General features: G+C 43.3%; 1 protein-coding gene across 1 annotated transcript; it reads left to right on the forward strand.

Annotated features, from left to right (window-relative positions):
• Positions 1-3,658: 3,658 nt before the first annotated feature.
• LOC142200950 (uncharacterized) lies at positions 3,659-25,626 on the forward strand. Its single transcript, XM_075271705.1, has 5 exons — positions 3,659-3,686; positions 3,976-4,525; positions 17,524-18,062; positions 20,455-20,521; positions 23,677-25,626. The coding sequence occupies exons 2-5, from the start codon at positions 3,982-3,984 to the stop codon at positions 25,194-25,196; spliced, it is 2,670 nt and encodes an 889-aa protein (XP_075127806.1). The 5' UTR covers positions 3,659-3,686; positions 3,976-3,981; the 3' UTR covers positions 25,197-25,626.

Here is a 25,626-nt window from a genome sequence, read left to right on the forward strand (position 1 = left end):
GCACATAACCCCAATATATTCTTTGAATTCCCAGTCAGACAATGGCACTGTATACCAGTATTAAAAATTGTGGGTGCACATAACCCCCATATATTCTTTGAATTCCCAGTCAGACAATGGCACTGTATACCAGTATTAAAAATTGTGGGTGCACATAACCCCCATATATTCTTTGAATTCCCAGTGAGACAATGGAACTGTATAGCAGTAGCAAAAATTGTGGGTGCACGTCACCCCAATATATTCTTTGAATTCCCAGTCAGACAATGGCACTGTATACCAGTAGTAAAAATTGTGGGTGCACATAACCCCCATATATTCTTTGAATTCCCAGTCAGACAATGGCACTGTATACCAGTATTAAAAATTGTGGGTGCACATAACCCCCATATATTCTTTGAATTCCCAGTCAGACAATGGCACTGTATACCAGTATTAAAAATTGTGGGTGCACATAACCCCCATATATTCTTTGAATTCCCAGTCAGACAATGGCACTATATACCAGTAGTAAAAATTGTGGGTGCACATAACCCCAATATATTCTTTGAATTCCCAGTCAGACAATGGCACTGTATACCAGTATTAAAAATTGTGGGTGCACATAACCCCCATATATTCTTTGAATTCCCAGTGAGACAAAGGAACTGTATAGCAGTATTAAAAATTGTGGGTGCACGTAACCCCCATATATTCTTTGAATTCCCAGTCAGACAATGGCACTGTATAGCAGTATTAAAAATTGTGGGTGCACATAACCCCCATATATTCTTTGAATTCCCAGTGAGACAATGGCACTGTATAGCAGTAGCAAAAATTGTGGGTGCACGTCACCCCAATATATTCTTTGAATTCCCAGTCAGACAATGGCACTATATACCAGTAGCAAAAATTGTGGGTGTATATAGCCCCAATTCTATTGCTAGGGGACTTGCAGGGTATTTCTGAGGTGAAGGTGGGGGGGCACACCATTGGAACGGGGATTTGGGGTGTATATATGGGGTATACGGGAATACACTGTCAGTGTGTTCCATTCAGGATCCTGGGAAAGCTGGGTTGCGGCGATTGAGCCCGTCAGTGCCACGTTACACTGACAAGCTTCTCCCTGGAATTGAAGTTATATGTAAGCCCAATATATTCTTTGAATTCCCAGTGAGACAATGGCACTATATGGCAGTAGCAAAAATAGTGGGTGTATATAGCCCCAATCCTATTGCTAGGGGACTTGCAGGGTATTTCTGGGGTGAAGGTGGGGGGGCACACCGTTGGAACGGGTATCGGGGGTATATATCGGGTATACGGGAATACACTGACAGTGTATTCCATTCAGGATCCTGGGAAAGCTGGGTTGCGGCGATTGAGCCCGTCAGTGCCACGTTACACTGACAAGCTTCTCCCTGGAATTTAGCTCTTATAAGAGCTGTTGGTTGTCTTCTCCTTCCTATCCTAGCCTGTCCCTGCCTACCCAGAATCTAACCCCTAGCTAACTGGACGGAAACCTCCGTCCTCGGTGAATTGCAAGCTCAGAATGACGCGAAGCTGGGCGGCGCTGTTCTTTTAAATTAGAGGTCACATGTTTTCGGCAGCCAATGGGTTTTGCCTACTTTTTTCAACGTCACCGGTGTCGTAGTTCCTGTCCCACCTACCCTGTGCTGTTATTGGAGCAAAAAAGGCGCCAGGGAAGGTGGGAGGGGAATCGAGTAATGGCGCACTTTACCACGCGGTGTTCGATTCGATTCGAACATGCCGAACAGCCTAATATCCGATCGAACATGAGTTCGATAGAACACTGTTCGCTCATCTCTAGTTTCTAACATTAGAATACTGTTTTTAACTAAGCCGACGTTGGAATAGCCTTTTGGTAGATATCCCAGTTTTCGTTGTTATGCCACTGAGTCTCCAGACAGCACAAGGGGCCGTTCCCCCGTGCTCAAACATCTCTGAGGGCATTCCCTGTGCTGCTTGAAAACTCTCCAGTGTCGCCTCCATCTTCTTCTCCGCCTCTGCCTCTTCTCCCGCGTCACCATTACGTCTTCATCCAAAAGCACCGACGGTGCATGTCCGTCGGCCATTTTCCTGTGGCCTCTCCTATTCGGCCACAGGAAAATGGCCAACGGACATGCGCAGTCGGTGCTTTTGGATGTATATGTAACGGTGATGTGGGAGAAGAGGCAGAGGTGGAGAAGAAGATGGAGGCGGCACTGGAGCACTGGAGAGCTTTCAAACACCCCAGGGCTGTTTGAGCATGGGAAAATTCCCCCTGTGTTGTCTGGAGACTCATTAGCATAACGATGAAAAACGGGATATCTACCGAAAAGCGGCACGGAGAAGAAAGGTAGAGGAAGAATAGCCTTTGTTAGGGCTATTCCGATGTGGGCTTAGTTAAAAACTGGATTCTAATGATAGAATCCCTTTAAATGGTGCAGTTAGGAAGTACAGTTTGTCTTGCAAAAAATAAACCCTCATACAAGTGCTTTGGAGTTAAAAAAGGAAAAAGTTATGGCGGAAGGAGGTAAATAGACAATGGGTGTGACATCATCTTCAGGCAACCTGTTACAGCTTTTCAGGAGAACTCCAGTCCAAAGTATCAGAGCCGTAGTGGAAAATGGGGACCGGAGCAGAGGAAACGTCTAGTTACCGAATAACCACCAGGGACTGCGACCTTCTGCTGGGAACTGGCACCAGAAGTAGTAACTGGTGGCTTTCTCTAGTTCATTACAGGGTTGATCATATATTACTGCTTTAATAGATTTGGTTATAATTGCAATATAAAAGGAATTACAACAAATACAAGATAGCTACATAGTAGATGAGGTTGGATGAAGACATCAGTCCATCAAGTCCAACCTATAACCCTACAGTCCCCCTACAGTGTTGGCAACAACCCCCCAATGAGATGTGCTGTAAAATTCCATCACTTGCCATGGAACTATCCATCGATCCTTTAATATGATCCAAAAGAAACACAGGACGCCTAGAGGCGAAGCCAGAAGTTGAACATTGGCCCCTTATGTTTTCATTTACGAGTAAGTATGGGGTTGTAGATTTACCTTTTCTTGTCTTCTGTTTTTGTTTTGGTAAGTAAATTATCTGTCCCAGCAAAAATGCAGGAAGCGGTCTTGAAATCCAATAGCTCTTAAACATCTTGACTATAGCTGAACCTCCGAGGGAGTTAAAAAAAAAAAAAGTTGTAGCAGCTTCAGTCTGAAAGGGGGGATTGACTGAACTACACAATGAAAAGCATTCCTGCCCTTGGTGACCATCATTAGGCTAAAACTAGGATTTCCATTTACTTGTGTCGCAAACACTTAACCTTCTTCTTTACCCCTGTCTCAATGTGACAGCATGGGGCATGGCATGGACCTGTATCATTAGGGGGTGAAGAATTCGCTGAATAATGGACCTGCTTTCATAATATGTCATTGAAGATCTATAGTTGGACGTAGGAGAAGAAGCGGAATTTAATTTTAAGGTAAGTCGATGGACCATTGGGGCTAGTATGCGGAGGGTTAATGGGTGGTCCCTGAGAAATTCGAAGCTAATGAAATCCGAGGAATGTTGCACATTACATTCCCCAGCTTTTTTTCAGAGGTCACTACTTTGGATAGACGAGTTCTCTGAACTGATGATAAGTCATTAATTGGAGGTAGCAGCTCAGAGGACTTGACTCCGCAAGTCTTCCCAAGGTATTCCAACCATAAAACATCTCTTACAAGGTTCATCCCTGCGAAAGAAAATATTCTTAAGCAAGACAGTACAGCGGAGTCAATTGCAATTGGAAGCACATGCTCGAGGGGCTTTTATGTATAGACATTCAAGGGTTTTTTACATTGTTAGCTTAAAGGATTGCATTCTATATAGAGGGTAAGATGTCCGATGAGTTTATGTCCATAAGATGCTCCTCAACTTTTTGCAAAGTTGCTCATGATGTGGATGGGTTGTTCTGATGACTTTTATGCTTTTTTATACCTGCAGATAACCATGCCGAGTTGGTGGTTGTGCACATGGACGGTCTTCCTGATATTCCTGCCGGTATGTTATGGAATTCCATCCGAGAGATGTCCCGGGGGTCAGTCCTGTCCCAGCAGTTCCATGGAAATTGACCAACAAAAGCCATGTGTGGGTGCCAGGTGCCCAGTTAAAGCAAGCAGGACCTCACACTCCTACCAGCAGACAGCAAGCAGTGATATTCCTTACCAGCCTGGAAGGAGCAGTCAGCCGGCAGCAGCTCCTACAAGGGTTGACTTTTCTGGTAGTCCTGATGCTTGGGGAGGAACACATAGTAATGTCACCAGAGACTGCAAAGGGATTGAATGTAAACTGCCCCTGAGGATCCGTCTGAAATCTCGAAGCAGAGTCCCTTGTACTGGGGAAGGATGTGCACCTGCGGAGGGGCAACAAGGTTTGGTGCGGTTGTCAGACAGGGCAGCTCACTTTATTGGGGAGGTACCAGATCTTCAGTTCTCTAATGCCGAGCTAGGGGGCGCTCCACTGGGAGTTCAACTCACCTGTGATATCAAACCAGGTAAGAATTATATTTCGGGTACTTTATCTTGATTTCATGAGATCATGAAGAAGTTGTGATGGAGAGTCATGATATACAAGACATATAGAGACAAATAATTGAATTGCTATTTTAGCTCATAATTTGTCATTTTTTGGACAACTATACCCCTTATCTTTTACATGATATGTATCCAATCCCCCAGGGTAAGTAGTTGTTTTTTATCCTATAATTAAAATATCCTATCTTTTTGTGTATACACCTAGTATGGTTACAGACTACAAACAAGCTTTGTGTAGTCAGATCTTGTAGTCATGCGCCCTGTATGTAGGTAGGCAAGAAACACCCGTTAGGCATAAGGGAGTGTTATTCCAAAATCAGACTACATACAAGCCTGATTGTGGTCTGTTACTATAGAAACACATTGGTCTGCATGAGAGCTGTCGGATATTTTTAAGACTATTCGTAAAGATACTTCATTTTTGAATCGGAATGATAAAAAGTGGTTGCATCTGATTTTCACTCTGTTGTCGAGGCTGAACAATTAAAAAAAAATGGGTTTTTTTCAGAATTATTTGATTTTCTTTCTTGAGGGGTCAACCCCTTTATGGAGGATTTTCACCCAAAATGTAAAATTGTTAAAAAAAATTTTTTAAATCAGAAGTTAGAGATACAAATGTTTGGTAATGATCTTTGCTTTATCTTCAGAGATATTAAGATAGTTCTATCCAGTTACGGAAGCCATCTTAGGACAGGAAGTATAGTCATATTGATGGCCACCTTGGAATTATCTATAGTCATATTGGTCGCCAACTTGGAATTATCTTGCCAACTTGGAATTGGTTGCCAACTTGGAATTACCTTATACAACTCACTTTCTTATTGATTTAACATGCTGATAAAGTGATAAAGTGAAAAATATGGCGGCACTTCCTGTTATTACAAAAATGGCCACCAAACCTGAACAGAAAAATGCCAATATCTCAGTAAGTAAATGCACGATCATCACCAAACTTTGGATGGCCTTGTCATTTCTGATTTACTAATAAATGGCCAATTTTAAGCTCGGGGTGGAAATTCACTTTAAAGGGGCTCTATCAGCAAAATCATGCTGCTAGAGCCCCACATATGCGTGAATAGCCTTTAAAAAGGCTATTCAGGCATCGGTAATGTTATATCAAACTACCCCCCCCGTTTTAAAATAATAACCTAAAAAAGAATGTGCTCTACTTCCCGAACGTGCACACTGGGCGGGCATTCAGGGTGTGTCTTCATTTTCGTCCACGCCTCTTCTTCCTCCGATGTCCTCCGGTCCCGTCCTCCACCGGTGCTCGCGAACGGACACTGATATAAAAAAAATGGCCTGGGTGCATGCGCAGTAGCATGCGGATTCTTCTACGGCTACTGCGCATGCGCTCAGGCTATTTTTTTATATCAGTGTCCGTTTGCGAGCGCCAGAGGAGGACGGGACCGAAGGACATTGAAGGAAGAAGAGGCGTGGACGAAGATGAAGACACACCCTGAATGCCCGCCCATCGTGCACGTTCGGTAAGTAGAGCACATTCGTTTTTAGGTTATTATTTTAAAACGGGGAGGGGGGGAGTAGTTTAATATAACTTTTACGGTGCCTGAATAGCCTTTTTAAAGGTTATTCACGCATATGTAGGGCTCTATCAGCATGATTTTGCTGATAGAGCCCCTTTAAGTCCATGTCTACCACTAGGCTCTTAGAGTCCATTCACACAAAGGAAAATGGTGAGGAATTTGGTGGGGAATTTCAGCGCTGAATAAAAAGCTTCCCATTGACTTCAATAGGTTCATTTTTCTGCTAGGAACCCATTGAAGTTAAGTTTTCAGCGCTGAAATTCCACACCAAATTCCTCGCCATTTTCCTCCATATGAATGGACCCTGACATAGCTTTTGGACAACATCTTAGCTTAGAAGCTTCCCCGAACCTGTAAATCCTTTGTAACCTGCAGGGTATGGACCTGTTTAGAATAAGAAATTTATATTTTCTTTGAAATAATCTGAATCTACTTAAAGACAAATATAATAATTTCATTTTCTTACGATGACTTATCCGAAGTTTCGAGCCAAAACGGATGAGTCAATCGTACATGTAATAAATAGTTCTTTGGTGTAATTACATAGTAGTTACAGAGATATCTACAGAACAGTTGTGGTTATTTTTGCAGTGGTTCTCGTATTCTACTGCTATTAGACGACTGTCAGGGTTTACACGCCTGAGGCCTAGTGGATCATCTGGCACCTTCTTAAGCAAGTCCAAGCCTGCAGGGTTATGTAAGACAGCTTGGCCTAGTCAGGGCATCTTCTCGGCAGAGCTGTCAGTCTTTCTTCTGATTATTGATGTTGACTTTATAAAAGGAAACTGGATGACAGGTCCGGAGGGAGGAAGTGATTAAACGTTTTAGCTGTATTAATAGGTACAAAGGGAGACTAATGGAACCTACTGCCAGAAGACAGGTCACCGACTGGTCCTTTATGTTTAGGTAAAAGGTTCCTTAGGCCATATATTCTAGAGCAACGTCTTGGCGTTAGGTTTCTAGAATTCATCAGTAGGTATAATATTCAGAGGATATTATTAAAATGGAACGTATAGCTCTGTATATCAGTCAATGACAATAATTTATGGCTGGAAACCATATGGTACAATCAGTGGCGTAACTACCGCCATAGCAGCAGAGGCAGCTGCCACAGGGCCCGGGACATTAGGGGCTACCGCTGCTATCATTATACTCAGGGGGTCTTTTCGGACCCCCGAGTATAATGATCAGTGGACCGGGAGAGGTAAGAAACATAAAAAACACTGTTACTTACCTCTCCACGATCCTGCCAGGCCTCCTTCCTTGTTGTCTGACATCTCTGACGTCACATGAACCCGGCCTGTGTCCCAGGTCATGTGACGTCCAATGTCATTGCAGAAGGATGGCAGCGGAGGCCGACAGCGTAGGAGCCGGGGGACAGGTAAGTAACAGTAGTTTTTTATGTTTTTATTCCCCCGGGTCTCCGATTATTATACTCTGGGGTCTGAAAAGACCCCAGAGTATAATATTTGTTTATGGGTGTCCACAGTGGGACATAATACTGTATACAGGGGACACTTTGGGGGATAATACTGTGTGCAGGGGGCATTATGGGGGATAATACTGTGTGCAGGGGCCACTATGGGGGATAATATTGTGTGTAGGGGCCACTATTGGGGATAATACTGTGTGCAGGGACCACTATTGGGGATAACACTGTTTGCAGGGGCCACTATGGGGGATAATACTGTGTGCAGGGGCCACTATGGGGGATAATACTGTGTGCAGGGGCCACTATTGGGGATAATACTGTGTGCAGGGGCCACTATGGGGGATAATACTGTGTGTAGGGGCCACTATTGGGGATAATACTGTTTTCAGGGGCCACTATGGGGAATAATACTGTGTGCAGGGCCCACTATGGGGGATAATAGAACGCGCAGGAATGCATAGGAGGGGGTCGGACGAGGTCAGGGGGGGCCCATGTCAAAAGTTCGCCATGGGGCCCCGCCATTCCTAGTTACGCCACTGAGTACAATAGACACGTGATAAAATCAGATCTGGGACCTGTTATGTGGCTATAGTTGTGAATAGCTCAGCCTATTCCAGTAATGTGGTGATTTTTAGGGTACTTTAAGGAATTTTTTTTACGAGTCTTGTTTAATTTCTGCTACGACATATCTATTTACCAATAATTATTGGTCGGTGGGAAAAGGAGCAAAAAGAGGAAGAAGAGATTGAAGTTAAGACCTAATATTAGGGTATACTCACATAGAGTTTTTTGGAGTGGATTTTGACGCGGAATCCACCTCAAAATCCAGCTCTCAAAAAGGTTCCCATTGACTTCAATCGGAGCCGCTCCCTTCTTTTTTCCGCTAGTTTGTAACGGAAAAAAGAAGTGAGCTGCCCTGTCTTACCGCAGATTCCACGGCTGACTCAGCTGCGGCATCCACAGTGCGAGGATCCCTGCCGATTAGGCCCATTCTTCAGACCTAATCCGGATCGGAATGCTTTGACTGGATGCCGGTGCACTGCACCAACATCCCGTCGTAGCTAGCCATGCGGAAGTGTTCACACACGGAATGCAAATTCTGATGCGTGAACATACCCTTATACTGTATATACTATTCCTAGGTGTCAGATCCCCACTGATCTCATAACATATCCTAAGAATAGGTCATTGATATTAGGTCTTGGATAATCCCTTTAATAAATGTCTGAGAGCTATTTTTATGAACATTATATACTGGGGAGGGGGTATTGTGAAGATATTGCTTTTGGCATCAACAGAGCCCCCAACTTTAATGTGCAGACTAAAGGCCCACATATAAGTATACAAAAAGAATTGCCAAATCTGCCAATTTTAGCACCACTGGCGGACTATCTTATACGTATGGGAAGGATGAATCAGTTCTGGGACATAAGAGGTATTTAGCAGTGGTTTACTAGTTGTTCCTATTGAATACAAGTGTATGCTCATCACGGGGGCTCTGGAGGAATAACAAGTCTTTGACCAATATTGAAGGTGTATCTGCATTTTAAGAATGACTAAGCTGTGTGGTCCACATGTGAAGACACACAATGTTTTGGCATTATATACCAGTATAACAATCTAATCTGTAAAGATCTGTCCAAGAATTACTGACACCTGTTATTGGGTAAAAGAAGGATCAGGCATGTTGGTATTCAACATGCCCTATCCTTTAATCCTCTGCTATCATAAATTGTTCCATTCATTCCCATTCTCCCATCTTCAGAATAGACATCTGCCTTATGTGTATGGATGGCTTTAGTCTGTGTCACAATGGATGGAAAGGAAGACAATGTAATTCAATTGTAAGGACTGGCAATGGTTCCAAATATATATAAGTAGGGTAAATCCATCAGCTGGGGATACTTAGTTACTCTCTTAGTGTAGATGACATTACTCAGCAGAAAGGCGAAAAAGTGGTTGTACAATGAATTGCTTTTCACAATACTGATAGCTTTTGATTGGCTGAACATCTCATAACATGTGATGTCACTATATAGGGTGCAATGATGTCATACCAGATGCTTAGAGTGGTCTTAAATGGAGTCTGTAACCAGAACCCAGCATATCAACCCGGCCCTACAGATAGATAGGTTAGGGTCACCTGGATCAAGCAGTGTTTTCCCCTTGTAAATTTCTATTTCTGTTGCAGAGACATCAATGTTTTTGTTAAGATGTGAATGAGCTGCTTGGAGCAATGCGGACGTTGCCATTGCTCTAATACGTTTTTTTTTGCATATTGACAAAACCAGTGATATCTCGGTAATGGAGGCATGATTTACAAATGGAAACACTGCTTGATCCAGGTGACTATAACCTATCTATCTATGGGCGCCGGGTTGATTTCTGGGTTCTAGTGACCCTTTTAAAGTTTTCCCTTCTGGATGATGAAACTGCCGCCTGTAGACCACACAGCTTATTGCTATATGTGACTTGTATGTCTTTGTATGTGCCTGCGATGAAATATCTCCTCCTATAACACCGTCTCATTGACCACTTTCATTCAGAAAGATAACACTTTGCAGTGAAGGATTTTCCTCCTTTCCCCTGTTTATTTAGTCTGGCCCCCCTCTTATAGCTACTTCTGTAGGAGACTTCATTAGTATTTGCTGCCATGTAACCTCGCTCTGTTCTGCATTATCTTGAATTATGTGTCCGGCACTATGCAAGTGGAAGTAAAATTTGCTGAAAGGCAGCATTATGTTTCACAGGATCAGGTTACTTTCCCCGGGGTCTTCTCCATTTGATGTACTGAGTGATTGTTTAATTATCCACGGCTACATTCACTAGCTGACACTAAATAGGAATATACAAGTAGGATATATATATATATATATATATGTAGGTTCTCTCTCTATATATATCTATATTAGCCAATTCCCAAAAATGCACTTACATAGTAGTACTAGTAATAATAATACTACTAAATAAAATACTATCAATATACAAAGGAAAGAGGATACAGCAGAGGGAACACAGAGCTCCTTCAAGCACCAATTTCAGCTGCAGCCATCATACCCAAGAAATAATCCTTAGGGCTCGTTCACATCTGCGCCCAGTCTCCGTTCTGCAGGTTTCCGTTTCCTGCACAAAACAGGGGCAGGAGACGGAAACCTGCAGGACTCTTTCTGACCCTTTCAAATGAATGGGTGAGAAAGATGTCCGGCCGTGAGCGGCGGTGAGCGGCGGTGTCCGGATAAAAAAAAAACGGTTTAGTGGCAGAGAGCATAAAACGCTCACTGCCGCTCACGGCCGGACCCGGTCTGTGGTTTTCGTCTTCTTGCATGAAGAAGACGGAAACCACAGAAGGGAGACCCGAACACAGGTGTGAACCCAGCGTTACAATGATGTCCCAGAATGTGAATAACGCTCCCAATAATATCACGTCATGGGGATAATACACACAGTAATGCCACAGTACAAAAATAATAGATATAGTGATGTCATAGTATTTGGTATATTGGACACAGTGATGTCACATTACTAGGGGTAATAAATAGAGATGAGCGAGTAGTGTTCAATCGAATACTACGGTATTCAAAATACTCATACTCGATCGAACACTACTAGCTGTTCGAAGTTTAAGGTTCGATGCAGAACCAGCGTTGATTGGCAGAATGCTATACATTCTGCCAATCAACGCTGGTTCTTCTCTTACCTTTAGAAGTCTTCTCCATGCAGCGTCCCCGCTGCATCTTCCGGCTTGAATTCACTCTGCCTAGGCATCAGGCCTAGGCAGAGCCGACTGCGCATGCGCAGGCATGCCCTCGCATGCGCAGTCGGCTCTGCTCAGGCGTCGGGCCGGGCAGAGCCGACCGCGCATGCGCAGTCGGCTCTGTCTAGGCCTCGATGCCTAGGCAGAGTGAATTCCAGCCAGAAGACGCCACGGGGGCGCTGTGTCGGGAGAAGACTTCAAGGAGAATCCAGCCCGACCGTCACTCGTGGACTTGGTAAGTATAATTTTATTGAATTTTGCGTACCCCTGAAATGAGCATTTCCCCCCATAGACTATAATGGGGTTCGAAATCCGTTCGAACAGTCGAACAGTGTGCGGCTGTTCGAATCGGATTTCGAACCTCGGACATTTTAGTGTTTGCTCATCTCTAGTAATAAACACTTATCTTATAGTACAATCTTAATAACTACAGTGATATTACATTGTATTTGCTATAACAAACCCAGTGATGGTACAGCATTTGGTATAATAAGCACAGTGATGTCACAGTACATGGTATAGTAAAGAGTGATGTCACAGTACCTGGTATAGTAAACAGTGATGTCACAGTACCTGGTATAGTAAACAGTGATGTCACAGTACCTGGTATAGTAAACAGTGATGTCACAGTACCTGGTATAGTAAACACAGTTATATCTCAGGCTTATGGATGAAAGCACAGTATTTGGTATAATAAGAATAAATGAGCCCCTCTGGCCCCCTAGCTAGTATCAGTCTGAGCTCACGTTTACCCTAATGTCTTCTGTACATTATAGTACATTTACCAGGATGTGGCCTAAACTCTGTCCTTGTCCACCCAGTTTTTACAAAAATGATGTGCAAGGGGAAAACCAAAAAGCATCTTCAAAGGCAGGATATCCTGAATAAGCAGGACATGAACCTTTCTCTGCATTACATTGGAGCAACTGACCTACATATTAGAGAAGAGGAATAATGTAATAGTCATAACTAGAGATGAGCGAACAGTGTTCTATCGAACACATGTTCGATCGGATATCAGGGTGTTCGCTATGTTCGAATCGAATCGAACACCGCGTGGTAAAGTGCGCCAAAATTCGATTCCCCTCCCACCTTCCCTGGCGCCTTTTTTGCACCAATAACAGTGCAGGGGAGGTGGGACAGGAACTACGACACCGGGGGCATTGAAAAAAATTGGAAAAAGTCATTGGCTGCCGAAATCAGGTGACCTCCATTTTAGACGAATAGTGGATTTCAAATCCGGGTCATATGAGAATGTGAACTTTGTGACTATGAGACAGGGATAGCTGTACAGGCAGGGATAGCTAGGGATAACCTTTATTTAGGGGGAAATGTTATTAAAAATAACTTTTTGGGGCTCTATCGGGTGTGTAATTGTGATTTTTGTGAGATAAACTTTTTCCCATAGGGATGCATTGGCCAGCGCTGATTGGCCAGAGTACGGAACTCGACCAATCAGCGCTGGCTCTGCTGGAGGAGGCGGAGTCTAAGATCGCTCCACACCAGTCTCCATTCAGGTCCGACCTTAGACTCCGCCTCCTCCAGCAGAGCCAGCGCTGATTGGCCAAATTCCGTACTCTGGCCTATCAGCACTGGCTAATGCATTGTATTGGCGTGATGAAGCAGTGCTGAATGAGTGTGCTTAGCACACACATTCAGCTCTACTTCATCGGGCTAATAGAATGCATTGGCCAATCAGCGCTGGCCAATGCATTCTATTAGCGTGAACTGAGTTTGCACAGGGGTTCTAGTGCACCCTCGGCTCTGCTACATCAGATTGCTACATCTGATGTAGCAGTGCCGAGTGTGCATCAGATGTGTAGTTGAGCAAAACTGACTCAGCACTGCTAAGTCTCTGCATTCGCATAGGAATGCATTGGCCAGCCTTCGGCCAATCAGCGCTGGCTCTGCCGGAGGAGGCGGAGTCTAAGGTCGGATCTGAATGGAGACTGGTGTGGAGCGATCTTAGACTCCGCCTCCTCCAGCAGAGCCAGCACTGATTGGTCGAGTTCCGTACTCTGGCCAATCAGCACTGGCCAATGCATTTCTATGGGGAAAAGTTAGCTTGCGAAAATCGCAAACTGACAGGGATTTCCATGAAATAAAGTGACTTTTATGCCCCCAGACATGCTTCCCCTGCTGTCCCAGTGTCATTCCAGGGTGTTGGTATCATTTCCTGGGGTGTCATAGTGGACTTGGTGACCCTCCAGACACGAATTTGGGTTTCCCCCTTAACGAGTATATGTTCCCCATAGACTATAATGGGGTTCGAAACCCATTCGAACACTCGAACAGTGAGCGGCTGTTCGAATCGAATTTCGAACCTCGAACATTTTAGTGTTCGCTCATCTCTAGTCATAACATTATAATATCTAGAATAATTCATATTCACAGACTCAATAATTCCAGCCTCATTTATCTGCTGACTACACAAGGCCACTAACTCTATGGACGATGCAGAATGCTTTCACATAGCTCCAGTAATGGATCTGTCTTGTTTCAGGTTCGGGTGACTCTGGTCCCAGATTTTGGGCTAAACAAGTTTGGAATGAACCACACCTTGGCTTAAAACATAGTCTATCTATCTATCTATCTATCTATCTATCTATCTATCTATCTATCTCCTATCTATCTATCTATCTATCTATCTATCTATCTATCAATCATCTATCTATCTATCATAGATGGAGGCCCGGGGGAGGTGTAAAAAATGTAAAAAACATTCATGTTCACCTTCCCTTCCACCTTTTGGGCCACCTAGCAGTATTGAACAATCTCTCTTGGCCTCTTCAGTGACGTCGTATGCCCGGAATCACTACTGAGGATTGCAATTGGGCCTTAGCAGTGACATGGGCCTGCTGACCACCATGACACTTGCTGTTCTTATGTAACTGTTGGTGGCCCAATGACAGGCCTCAGCAGTGACCCAGCCACTTGATATCACCAGGAGAGCACCGGACGCAGAAAGGAGGCCCACAAGAGGTAATGGAAAGTATGAATTTTTTTTTTCCCTCTGCCCTGGGCTTCCACCTAGTATAGAAAAGACCTCAGAGTATAATGCGGCGGCCATTTTAGTTCCCCAAAGGCAAATCTCCATGTGGTTGGTTTTGTAAAAAACCAAACACTTTGGGATATTTGGGTCACTATGATTTGCTTTACCCATCTCTAGTTGTTAGAGGGAGGGCCCCCAGAATCTTATTATCTGGTGGGTCCAAGGAACCTCAGTCTGACACTGGATTAGACCCATGCTATAGTACAGAACCCTATTCCCGCATGTACTGTAGGTCTTTAAGGCTTGATATAGCAAGGTCAACGTGCTGTAACCTAATACTGAGATTAAGGGTGCTGCCAGCCACATGTAACCAAGACCCTGCCCACTAATGGCGGCCAATGGCCCAAAGTTTTTGCAGATACCCGAAGGACCCCAGTGATGGGTTTCCAAGGTATTACCTTCAAAATTGGCCATGTGGTTGTACATGGCTTCCCCGTTTCATGAAACTTATATATCTCCTCAAGATGCATCCTGAAATAATGAACAACATGTTAAAGTAGAGCTCTGTCATGACATCGTTCAGATGGTACATCATACTTGTGTTGGCAAATTTGGATTTAGCAAGTATTTTGGGGTATTTGTCTGCAATCCATGATATCATAGCACTGTTCATAATCATCCGAGTCTGCCCTGCCACTGATATAATGGGAGACATGTCTGTTCAGTATAGGCATAGTGTTTTTTAAGAGCACATGTTCCCAATAGCTGCAGGGCACACATGTACATACAGATGTTTCCCATCTATTTAACTTTCAATTAGATGGTCACTTAATGCTAGGATTACATTTTAGGGAGCTCACGATTACACTGTATATACACTGGAGTACAGATTAGTAAATGAACTTTCCAAAAACTTGAGAGTAAATGGTGGTTTGCATGTCTGGCCCCCTGGTCTCCCTCCTCCCGGCCTTTGGTAATAGTTTTATGTCATGATTTGTCTTTTTCGCTTTCACTACTTTATCATTATTCATGTAAATTGGACCCATGGAAAGATGGCCGCCCACATAGTGAAGGATAGTCAAGCAGGGACGTGGGGGGGGGGGGCACGCTGAAGGACAAACTGGCCCCCCACTATGGTTTTGTATTTTCCCACCCAAGACAGGACATTCTGGTGTTTGATCTCATTCAATACCCTTTTAATGACACTTAGGTCAATTATTGATTCCAGGGGCGTAACTAAAGGCTAGTGAAGTCTGGTGCAAACGATTAGCCTGGGACCCCTGTGTATTGTATCTTCACAACTGTCAGCCATGTCCTATTCATACACTATAATAGCCTTTACATTTCTCTTAGCCTTCCCTATATTAGTCCAGAGTGCCATGAAGACTTGTTCCCAACAGCTGCTATTTAAAGGGGTAATATTCTCCTTTCTGAAAGTGGAAGTCTGTGTATCATAAATCTTCTGACTCCAGTACACCAGGGGGAGGAGTGATAAATTTACAGAATGACAACCATGAAAGGAAACCAAAAAGGAGATGAAAGAAGTTCAACCAGCCCTAGTTTGGTTTCGTGAAATGTGAGCTGCCAAGACATCTGGGCCTGGTCTGCAACCATTGAAACCCCTATGTTTATGCCAATAATTGATTCTCTTGGTAACAACGTTTTTCTTCTTAAACAGATTCTTGACAACATAAGACGGGGATTGGGTGAACCAGAGTTGTGGCCCCTTTCTCCAAGGCCCCATACTAGCCATATGGGAAACCTTGGATACGTACAGTTTTGCAAGTTGAGGGTCATATATATCTTGTGTCAAGATTAAATATATTTTTTTTTTTTTCCATATTTTTAATTTGTTGTCCTGTTTTGTACATTCTCCTACTTGAACCAGTGTCTAAAACTGGTAAGGTATACAGTAGCAAGATCATATCCCTATATCCTGATAAGGCTAAGTTCACATCTGTGTCGGAGGCTCCATTAAAGACAATGGGATCCTTTGGTCCTTTTTTTGTTTTTTATCATTCTATTCCAATAGCAAAGCAAAACAATGGAAACTGGACACCAATGTGAACGCAACCCAATGAGAAGTAAGTGCTGTGTAACGAAGAAAGTCTAACTAATAAAGGAGCAATGTAAGAAGGTCAGAGATAGCAGAGGGCCTGGTAGGTTAATGCTGGAGTCATATAGTCATAAGTGGGTCCAGCAGGAAGACTTTTTCTCCAAAAAAAACTACAACAAATCTAGAAGAAAGAAGTTCTCGCCTTCATCATAGATTGAGATTCTTGTGAATAGAGATGATCAAACTGGTTCAGAACGAACCAGATAAAACCTGAATCGTCCAAGCCTTTTGGGTTCAACCCAAAACTTTGGGGATTCATTGCTGCAAACCAGAAGAGTAACAATAATAATCTGGAGTCTACCTCTTGTGTCACCCCCTCTACCTCACAGATTGTAAGCTCTTGTGAGCAGGGCCCTCAAACCCATTGTGTGAATTGACTATTTCTTTGTAATGTCTCTTGGCCTCCATCTATGGTATTCTGAGTTCTGAAGAGACCCCAGAGAAAAACTGTTTCACTCCGGCTTCCTTGTAGGAGTGAAACTTGTACGACCTCGAAATTAATCTTTTGGCTGAACCACCTGAAGTGTAACCAAAATGAATCCTCATTGGTTTTCCCATTGTTCGTTGTTATGGTTGATAAATTGAACAGATTCAAGAAGGCATCTGAGCGGTACATGCAAAAGATCCCTAAAGCATAGGCTATCTTGTCACAATTTTAGTGGTTCACATGTGCACCATTGGAGACTCCACCGCAGAAACCACTGAAAATTGTCAGAGAGAGAAGTCCTGCATGGAGGACTCTTCTCTCCGCTGGTTTCAGTATAAAAACAACAGACCGATGGACACCCAGTGGATCCCTTTACAGTCTATGGGGTCCACGAATAACCACTGTTTTAGCGGTCCGGTTCTCTGTTGTTCGGGGTCCCTGGTGGACACAAATGATGGAGACCTGTGTGCAGATGTCAAATTACAAATAAGTCTTATTTATTGCTCAGCTCCATCTACATTTTCTTCCTACTTACCAATTCAAACTGCCTTTGAAGGTACGATAGACATGTGATATGACATGTGTTAGACAATATCTTCAGTACAATTATATGTCACGTCTTTTGTGACATCTTTTGCAGCATTACAATGATCAATTCCATGAAATTTTGACATAATCCTGTATATATTTTAGGGGAAAATGAGGTTCCATCAGAAGACGCTTTGATTCTTCAGTTGCAGCTTGCCAAAGGCCAGGAGAAGTTTGTCGAGGCCTTGAAAATCCAGCAAAAGACCATAACGGATTTACAGCAGAAACTCTCCGAGCAGCAGAACCTACTGGTCAGCCAGCAGCGAGAAATCATAGAGCAGCAGAGGAGGATGTACGAGCAAATGGACATGATCAAAGTGCAGTATAGCATCCTTTTTGACACCGTAAAGCAGATGTCCTTCCAGAGTCTACAGGAGGACATACAGCAGTATTTTGAAGCACATCTCCAAGGGTTACAGAATCAAGTTCGGAACCATCTTCAGAAGACCTATTCTGTACACAAGGTGGACCTAGATACCAAAGTGATTGATGCTGAAGAATCTCTACCTGAATGTGGCATCTGCGAAAGCGATGAATTCTGTAACTTTCATAAAACACCTCCTCGGTGTGAAAAATGTACCTTGTGTCCTGCTGGATTCTTCCAACTATCTGAATGTTCTGAAAATGTTGATCGGATTTGTCAAGTAAGTAAAAAAATAGGATCATGTTTTACTCAACCCTCTCAACAAAAATAGCAGAAGTCGGGTGTGTAAATATATTACAGCAACAGAGACCCAACGCTAATATTCGCGATCAGTGCCCTCCGGCATCTTGATGAAAGTTGACTTAAGGCTCCACTATTATTGATACGTATGGGCGCTGCTATTTTGTTTCAGATTGTCAGCGCCTGGAGAGACATCTATGCCTTGCAATAAGTTGCCATGACAGCCAGGAGCCTATTGAAGGCTCCTAGTCTCGTCTGGTGTTAATTTTTATTACAGGCTGGTCTATGCAGCCTGTAATACAAATGCCAGTATTTTGTATTACATTCGAGATCAGACACCTTGGTAGTCTAATGAATACAGTAAAAATTTTAAAAAGTGAAAAAAATATAAAAATAATAGGGAATTAAAAATTCTTTCTCTAGAAAACATACAGAAGTACTTAAATACTATGAAACACATACACATTAGGTACCCCGTGTCGAAAAACACTTCTTCTTCAAACTTATAAAAATATTTTTCCCATAGGGTGAACATCAGAGCAAGGAAAAAAAGCAATAAAGAATTAGTTTTTTTTTTCGCTATTTCCCTCTCATAAAAATTTAAACAAAAAGAGATCAAAGCAAAATCCATTCCCCAAAATGGTATAAAAAAGTACACCTGGTCCTGCAAACAAAAACACATTGGTCCATCCCCATATACATAAATATAAAAAAAGTTAGGAGTTTCAGAATATGGCAACTCCAAGAAATTTTTTAATTGCAAAAATTTGGAATTCTTTAACCACTTCCGGACTGCCCATAGAGTATATATGTCAGGAAAGTGGTTGCCTAGTTCTGACAGGACGTACCGGTACGTCCAATCAGAACACAGCAGCTGCATGGAGATCGTGCAGCTTCTGAAGTTGGGAGCCGGCTGTAACTTCAGCCGGAGCTCCCAGAGAGATGGCAGGGAAGATTTATTACCTCCCCTGCCATCTCGATTGCTGTGTATACACGGCTATGGGCACCGCCATAATTCAGCTGCCATCTGACCCGGCGGTCACGTGATCTGCCGGGAGCAGAGTCTTACCAGAGCTGCTGGGTCCTACAGGACCCAGATCAGCTCAGTAAGCTGTATATACAGCGTGCAGGAGTCTGTATTCCTCCTGCATCTGGGGTTAAATGTACCAGCCCCAGTTATAGTAGAAATCAGGCTCCAGTACAAAAAAAAAAAAAAAAGTGATCAGATGTCCCCAAAGGTCTCTTATGATCTTATGGGGACTCCATCTGAAAAAAAAATAAAATAAAAATATAATAAAAAAGTTTTTAAAAAAAGTAAATAAAATAATAATAAAAAAAATAATAATACGCTAATAAAACGCCATTATTAAAGGTTATAGCCCCACCCCCGACGACACCATACAAAATAAAAATTACTGTAACGGAGAGGAAAAACTATTTTATAAAGTTTTTCAGTGACATTTTGTGTTATTAAATAAAAAAAATAAATAAATTGAAAACCAGACACAATTTCCCTCCTATTTTGTTTATATTTTCCCGGATATAAAAAAATTAAAACACATTTGAAAATAAAAACAACATAAAAATTAAAGCCCTATGTGTCCCCGAAAAAAGACGCAAAAATTAGTTGACAGAGACATACGGAAAAATGTTACAGCCCTCAAAACCGCACATACAAAATAAACCTAAAATGTGTCTGGTCCTGGACCACAAATTGGCCTGGTACTAAAGTGGTTAAGGTGTTAAAATGTAAATAAAATTATAAAAATTTGGTGTCCACAGAATGGTACCAACACAGAATATAAGTGACATGCCATTTTGGCTGCACCATGAATGCTGTGAAAATGAATCCTATAACAAAGTCACACAAGTGCAGTTTTTCTGCAATTCCACTCCATTCTGAATTTTTTCCAGCTTCCCAGTACATTGTACAGAGTAATAAATGGTTCCATCATGAATTAAAATTTCTCCTGCAAACATTAAATCCTCATATGGCTCTGTGAATGGAAAAATAAAAAAGTTATGGGGTTTGGAAGTCGTGGAATCAAAAACGAAAATCAAAAGCTACTTGTGTTGGAAAGGGGTTAAATGTCTGAGCTGATCTGTGTATGGGACCAGGGCTCAAACCTGACATCCCCTTTACTTAATACTGGAATATTGGTTTTCGTGAACTTCACAGAATATTCTACATTTACATTTCTTAAAGGCATTTTAGAACTGGTTAAGGCCTCAGTAACAAAAATAGATTTTTTTCCTCTTCATTATCTTTTGCCAAAAACAGAGACCAGAGCAAAATTCTGTATATTAACATCACACTAGTTGCTTGGAAATAATTTCATTCCATTGTGTTCCAATTCCATTGTATATTTTAGGACAGAGATGAGTGCATGGATTCACCGAATATCTGTGGCGAGAGGATAAAGTGCTTAAACACCCCAGGTACTGCTTTGAATAAATAAGGTATTGATGGATGCTCTAAATAATTTTATTTTTGGATATATGTATGGGACAGTGGCGTAACTAGGAATGGCGGGGCCCCGTGGCGAACTTTTGACGTGGCCCCCCCCCCCAACCGACACAGAAGTCGAAGACCTCGACCGACCCCCTCCTACACATTTCTGCGCGTTCTATTATCCCCCATAGTGGCCCCTGTACACAGTATTATGCCCCATAGTGGCCCCTGCACACAGTATTATACCCCATAGTGACCCCTACACACAGTATTATCCCCCATAGTGGCCCCTGCACACAGTATTATGTCCCTTAGTGGCCCCTGCAAACAGTATTATCCCCCATAGTGGCCCCTGCACACAGTATTATACCCCATAGTGGCCCCTGCACACAGTATTATCCCTCATAGTGGCCCCTGCACACAGTATTATCCCCCATTAGTGGCCCCTGCACACAGTATTATGCCCAATAGTGGCCCCTGCACACAGTATTATGTCCCACTGTGGACACCCATAAACAATTATTATACTCTGGGGTCTCTTCAGACCCCAGAGTATAATAATCGGAGACCCGGGGGAATAAAAACATAAAAAACTACTGTTACTTACCTGTCCCCCGGCTCCTACGCGGTCTTCTCCACTGCCTTCTCCGCTGCTGTCCTTGTTCAATGACGTCGGACGTCACATGACCCGGGATGCAGGCCGGGTACATATGACGTCAGAAAGGACGTCAGGAAGGAGGCCTGACAGGATCGTGGAGAGGTAAGTACAGTGTTTTTTATGTTTCTTACCTCTCCCGGTCCACCGATCATTATACTCGGGTCAGAAAAGACCCCCGAGTATAATGATAGCAGCGGTAGCGGCTGTCACCGGGCCCCTAATGTCCCGGCCCTGTGGCAGCTGCCTCCGCTGCTATGGCGGTAGTTACGCCACTGGTATGGGATGTATCAATCTTAGGCTTCTGCTGTTCACAGTCAAATTGCAAACTTTTAGTTGTATGGGGCTAGGGCACCAGTAAACTTTTATGGAGACCAATTGTACCTCTGTAGGTGCATAATTTCTTCCTAAGAAATATGGTGCCATTACAGTATCTCCTCCCCTGCGGGCTGACCTCTGTCGTAGCTTTCCCTACCAGTGGAAAAATGACAGCATCACATATTTAGGTATCTCCCTGATGGCATCCAGGTCTCTTTTCTGCTAATTATTCCCCACTGTTAACTAAGGTGTCATCTCTTTTGGCCTCCTACTCCAAACCGCTACTTTCCTGGGTGGCTAGAATTGCCATTGTTAAAATGATGATTCTTCCTCTGATTCTGTATTTATTTTGCACGGTAGTTATTCCCCTTCCTGATTCTTATTTAACCAAACTTCAGCGTATATTGTCTTGTTTTATATGGGAGGGTAAAAAGTCCAGGATCCGCTTCCAGGTTGACTCTAGGCCTTGGACTTGCGGGAAGGGGGGGGGGGGGGGGCTGGAGTCCCGGATATCAAGAAATATTATGTGGCAATGGTTTTAGATCAACTCCGGGTTAGTTGGAGTGACTCTGCTGCTTGGAGGTGGGCAGAGATTGAGGAGGCTATGTTGAGATCCCCGCTTATGAGCCTCGTTCGTCCTGGTTCTCTGGATCCCCTTTACTTACAAACTCCCTTACTGAGCATCCAGACCTCAATCTGGGCATGGAAATACTTTTTGTCACGTACCTCTCTGGAAGACCTGGCCCCCCTACGGAAACTACCTCTTCTATATGTGACTGCATTCCTTCCCCAGTTGGCAGTTAGGGGGTGGATAGCTAAGGGTCTCTATAAGATTAAACAGTTATTTGCTGGAGACTGCTTCAAATCTTTTGCTATGCTACAGGAGGAATTCGATCTCCCTCATAAAGATTTTTTTAAATACCTGCAAATCAGACATCTTCTGCAGACCCAAGGAGCCTCTAGTCTTGTTTTCCCCAGACTTGCTTTACGTCTGTGGAACCGGACTGAGTCTACTAAAGGCGGTACTTCAGCCTTTTATTCTTTTCTCTCCACTCCTTCTAGCCAGGTCAAACCCCTCTGACTTTCTCGGTGGGAAGCTGACCTTGCAAGAACCATATCTTTGACGGAGTGGCATGAGGCCTGCGGGTTTGTCAGACGGGTGTCTAAGGGTGCGACCCATTGGGAAACGGAGCAGAAGATTATGTTGCGTTGGTATAGAACACTTAATCAGTTGGCGCATATGAATCCTTCGTATTCGAGACTGTGCTGGCGGGGATGCGGTCGCATAGGAACTCTCCTACACATGTGGTGGGAGTGCCCTTCAATCCAGACTTTCTGGGTAGCTGTGTTTCAATTTCTTTCTATGCTGGCGGGTCTTCCTATCCCACCCTCCCCAAGTCTTGCCCTTTGTTTTTTGGATACAGGCTCCTTTCCCTCAGATATGCAAGTAGTGTTGGGACAAATAATTTTAGCTGCCAGGTTAATGATTGTGAGACAGTGGAAATCTGCGCCCTGCCTGACAATAGGAGAACTAATTCGTCATGTTGATTTGGCATTCACCCTGGAGCGGATGCTGGCTTCAAAGAATCACACCTTCCCCCGTTTTCGTTCTAGGTGGGCATTGTGGTTTTCTTTCATGGAGAATAGAACGGGCTCCCCCACTCAGGCCTTTTCCCCTCCTGCCGCGACCCCTTGACTTGGGTCGGGGCCGATAGTCATTACGCTCACTTGCTTATATATGATTTGTGACCTCTGTAGGACATGTGCCGGTTTGCTCTAGGATCTGCGGAAATGTTTTATGCTATAGTTTTGTTGTTTTACTTTTGCCCTTACAGTTATTATTTTTTGTTTTTTCTACCAAAGGTTTTCCCTTGTGCCCTGTCCCGCGTCCCTATTCCCTTATTCCCCTCCTCCCTACCCTTTGCTCACATGGTTTTCCCTTTTCCTACTGATTTGTGATGGACATTAAGACGGTTGTTTCATGCCAATTACCTTTGATCCAATGTTTGTGGGCATTGTTACCTTCCCCTTGTATTCAATGTTTTGTGATATGATTATCCTTTTGTAATGAAAAATTTCTTTCTCAATAAAAATCAAATTTAAAATAATTTCTTCCTAAGAAATATGGTGCCATTAAACATGTCATATTATGTTTTTTTTCTACCCCAGGTGGCTTCCGATGTCTTGGGGTTGCGGAGAAGGATGCAGCTTTAGGGATTTGTGGTGACCAATACTTCTTTAATAAGGAACTTCAGGAGTGCCAAGCCTGCTCCGAGTGTGAAGAAGGGGTCGTCGCCTTTTCGTGTACAGCCGATAGCGATACAGTCTGCACAGTCACCAGTGAAAGCAAATTATCCGAGTCGTGGGCGGCTAGCCTTTCTCTGCCCATATCTAAGATGTCTAACTCACAGATCTACCCAGGACTCAATTTAAAGATCAAAGAGAAGATGAATTGCGAAATCTTATCTCCGGAAGAAAATCAGGTGGTCTTCAAACAACATGGCTTGTTATGGGCGGATCTGAATTTTGCAGTAAAACATAACTGCAGGAATTTTCTTCAGCTGTCTTTAAAACTTAACAACAGCGAAGAAGGTTACGAGATAAGTGGTTCACGAATAGAACAGCCAGAGGGGAAATACTTCCAGAGCACAAGTATAAGTTGTGCAGCAGAAGTCGAGCCAAGCCAAACTATGTCTGTGGTTCTAAAAAGCCCCAATCAGTTTTGTAACCAGAGTAAAGACTTGTACGTCTATGACCTGAACACTCCACTTAGTTTGTTTTGGCTGTCTCATGACACAGGAGCGGTGGCCATGACTGCTCAGATGTCTACAGCAATGCATTACCAAACAAACTATCGGCCCACCTTTAAGATCATTTCGGTATCTGATCCATATATGGTCAGTCTGTCTCACGACGGAAGAAGTATTAAGTTAACCGAATCTGGTGTGGTCAAATTCGTCTTTCAACAAGCCTTATATTCAATGGGTCCAACCTGCGTGCGGGAAGGTTTTACTCTAGTGTTTTACATTAATCGAAATGGCACAAATTCGGAACTAATGCAAGTTTTTAAGTCTGGAGTCAACTATAGAGACACGTCCATCTCGGGATCTGGAGCAGCCAAGGTTAACTCTGGAGACATAATAAATTTTGAGGTTCTATCACCAGCACAATGCAACGTTAGATATTTCGGGGAGAACTCTGGAATCAGTATGTTAAGTCTACTCTGGATTCCATCAGCAATCTCCACCGCTATCACGGCCTCGGTATCCAGTTCTGGATTACCAACAGGGGCAGTGAGAAATAAGATCTTGAGCTTCAGTCTGGATTTGGCCAGTGATAAGATAATTCAACTCATTTCCACTGGTCAGTTTGCCCACAAATATTTCAAGATTACAGAAAGTGGAGGCGTCAGCGTGTCCTTCAACCTGAAATTGATCCATTCGTGCAACGTTGTTAAAGTAACAGTAAGTACGCGGATAAGTGATCAAGTCCAACCAACTGTGGTCGCCCAACAAATTGGTGGACAGATGCCTGAAGGAAGTCAATGGACTAGTGTGGCTCTTCGGTCTTCATTTCATGTTCCAAATGGCACAATGTTATCTGTTTCACTTGACTGTGTCCGTGGTAGAATCAACCAGATTGTTCACGATAAAGGGACCAATTTGTCTATCCTATGGGTTTCATCATAGAGCAGCCATAGGTTGTTTGAAAACTGACACTATATTGGAAGAAATATTGCCATGTACTGTATGGTCAACTGTAAAGAGGTTTTCTCATATGGGCATGTTATCCTCTATCCCCTAGGAGATATCTTGCAGATCAGTGAGGGTCCAATTACTTAGTCCCCCAATTATCAGGAGAACAGAGGATCTTTGTCCTCCATTCTGACTGGAGTGGTGGTCGGGCAGCATACTTTGCCTATCTCTGGGACTCCCGTTGAAATAAATGGAGCAGAGTGGGTGCGTACCAACCAAAAATCCCCTGAACACCAATCTGCGAGTTATCTCCTATACTGTGGATAGAGAATAACTTGCTCATATAGGAAATCCCCTTTAATTTCCATAGTTTGTACTTACCAGAATTGAGATAAGCAGATGTCATGGAGGTGACGCAACATTT

This window comes from Leptodactylus fuscus, chromosome 4 (assembly GCF_031893055.1).
Source record: "Leptodactylus fuscus isolate aLepFus1 chromosome 4, aLepFus1.hap2, whole genome shotgun sequence".
Lineage (NCBI taxonomy): Eukaryota > Metazoa > Chordata > Amphibia > Anura > Leptodactylidae > Leptodactylus > Leptodactylus fuscus.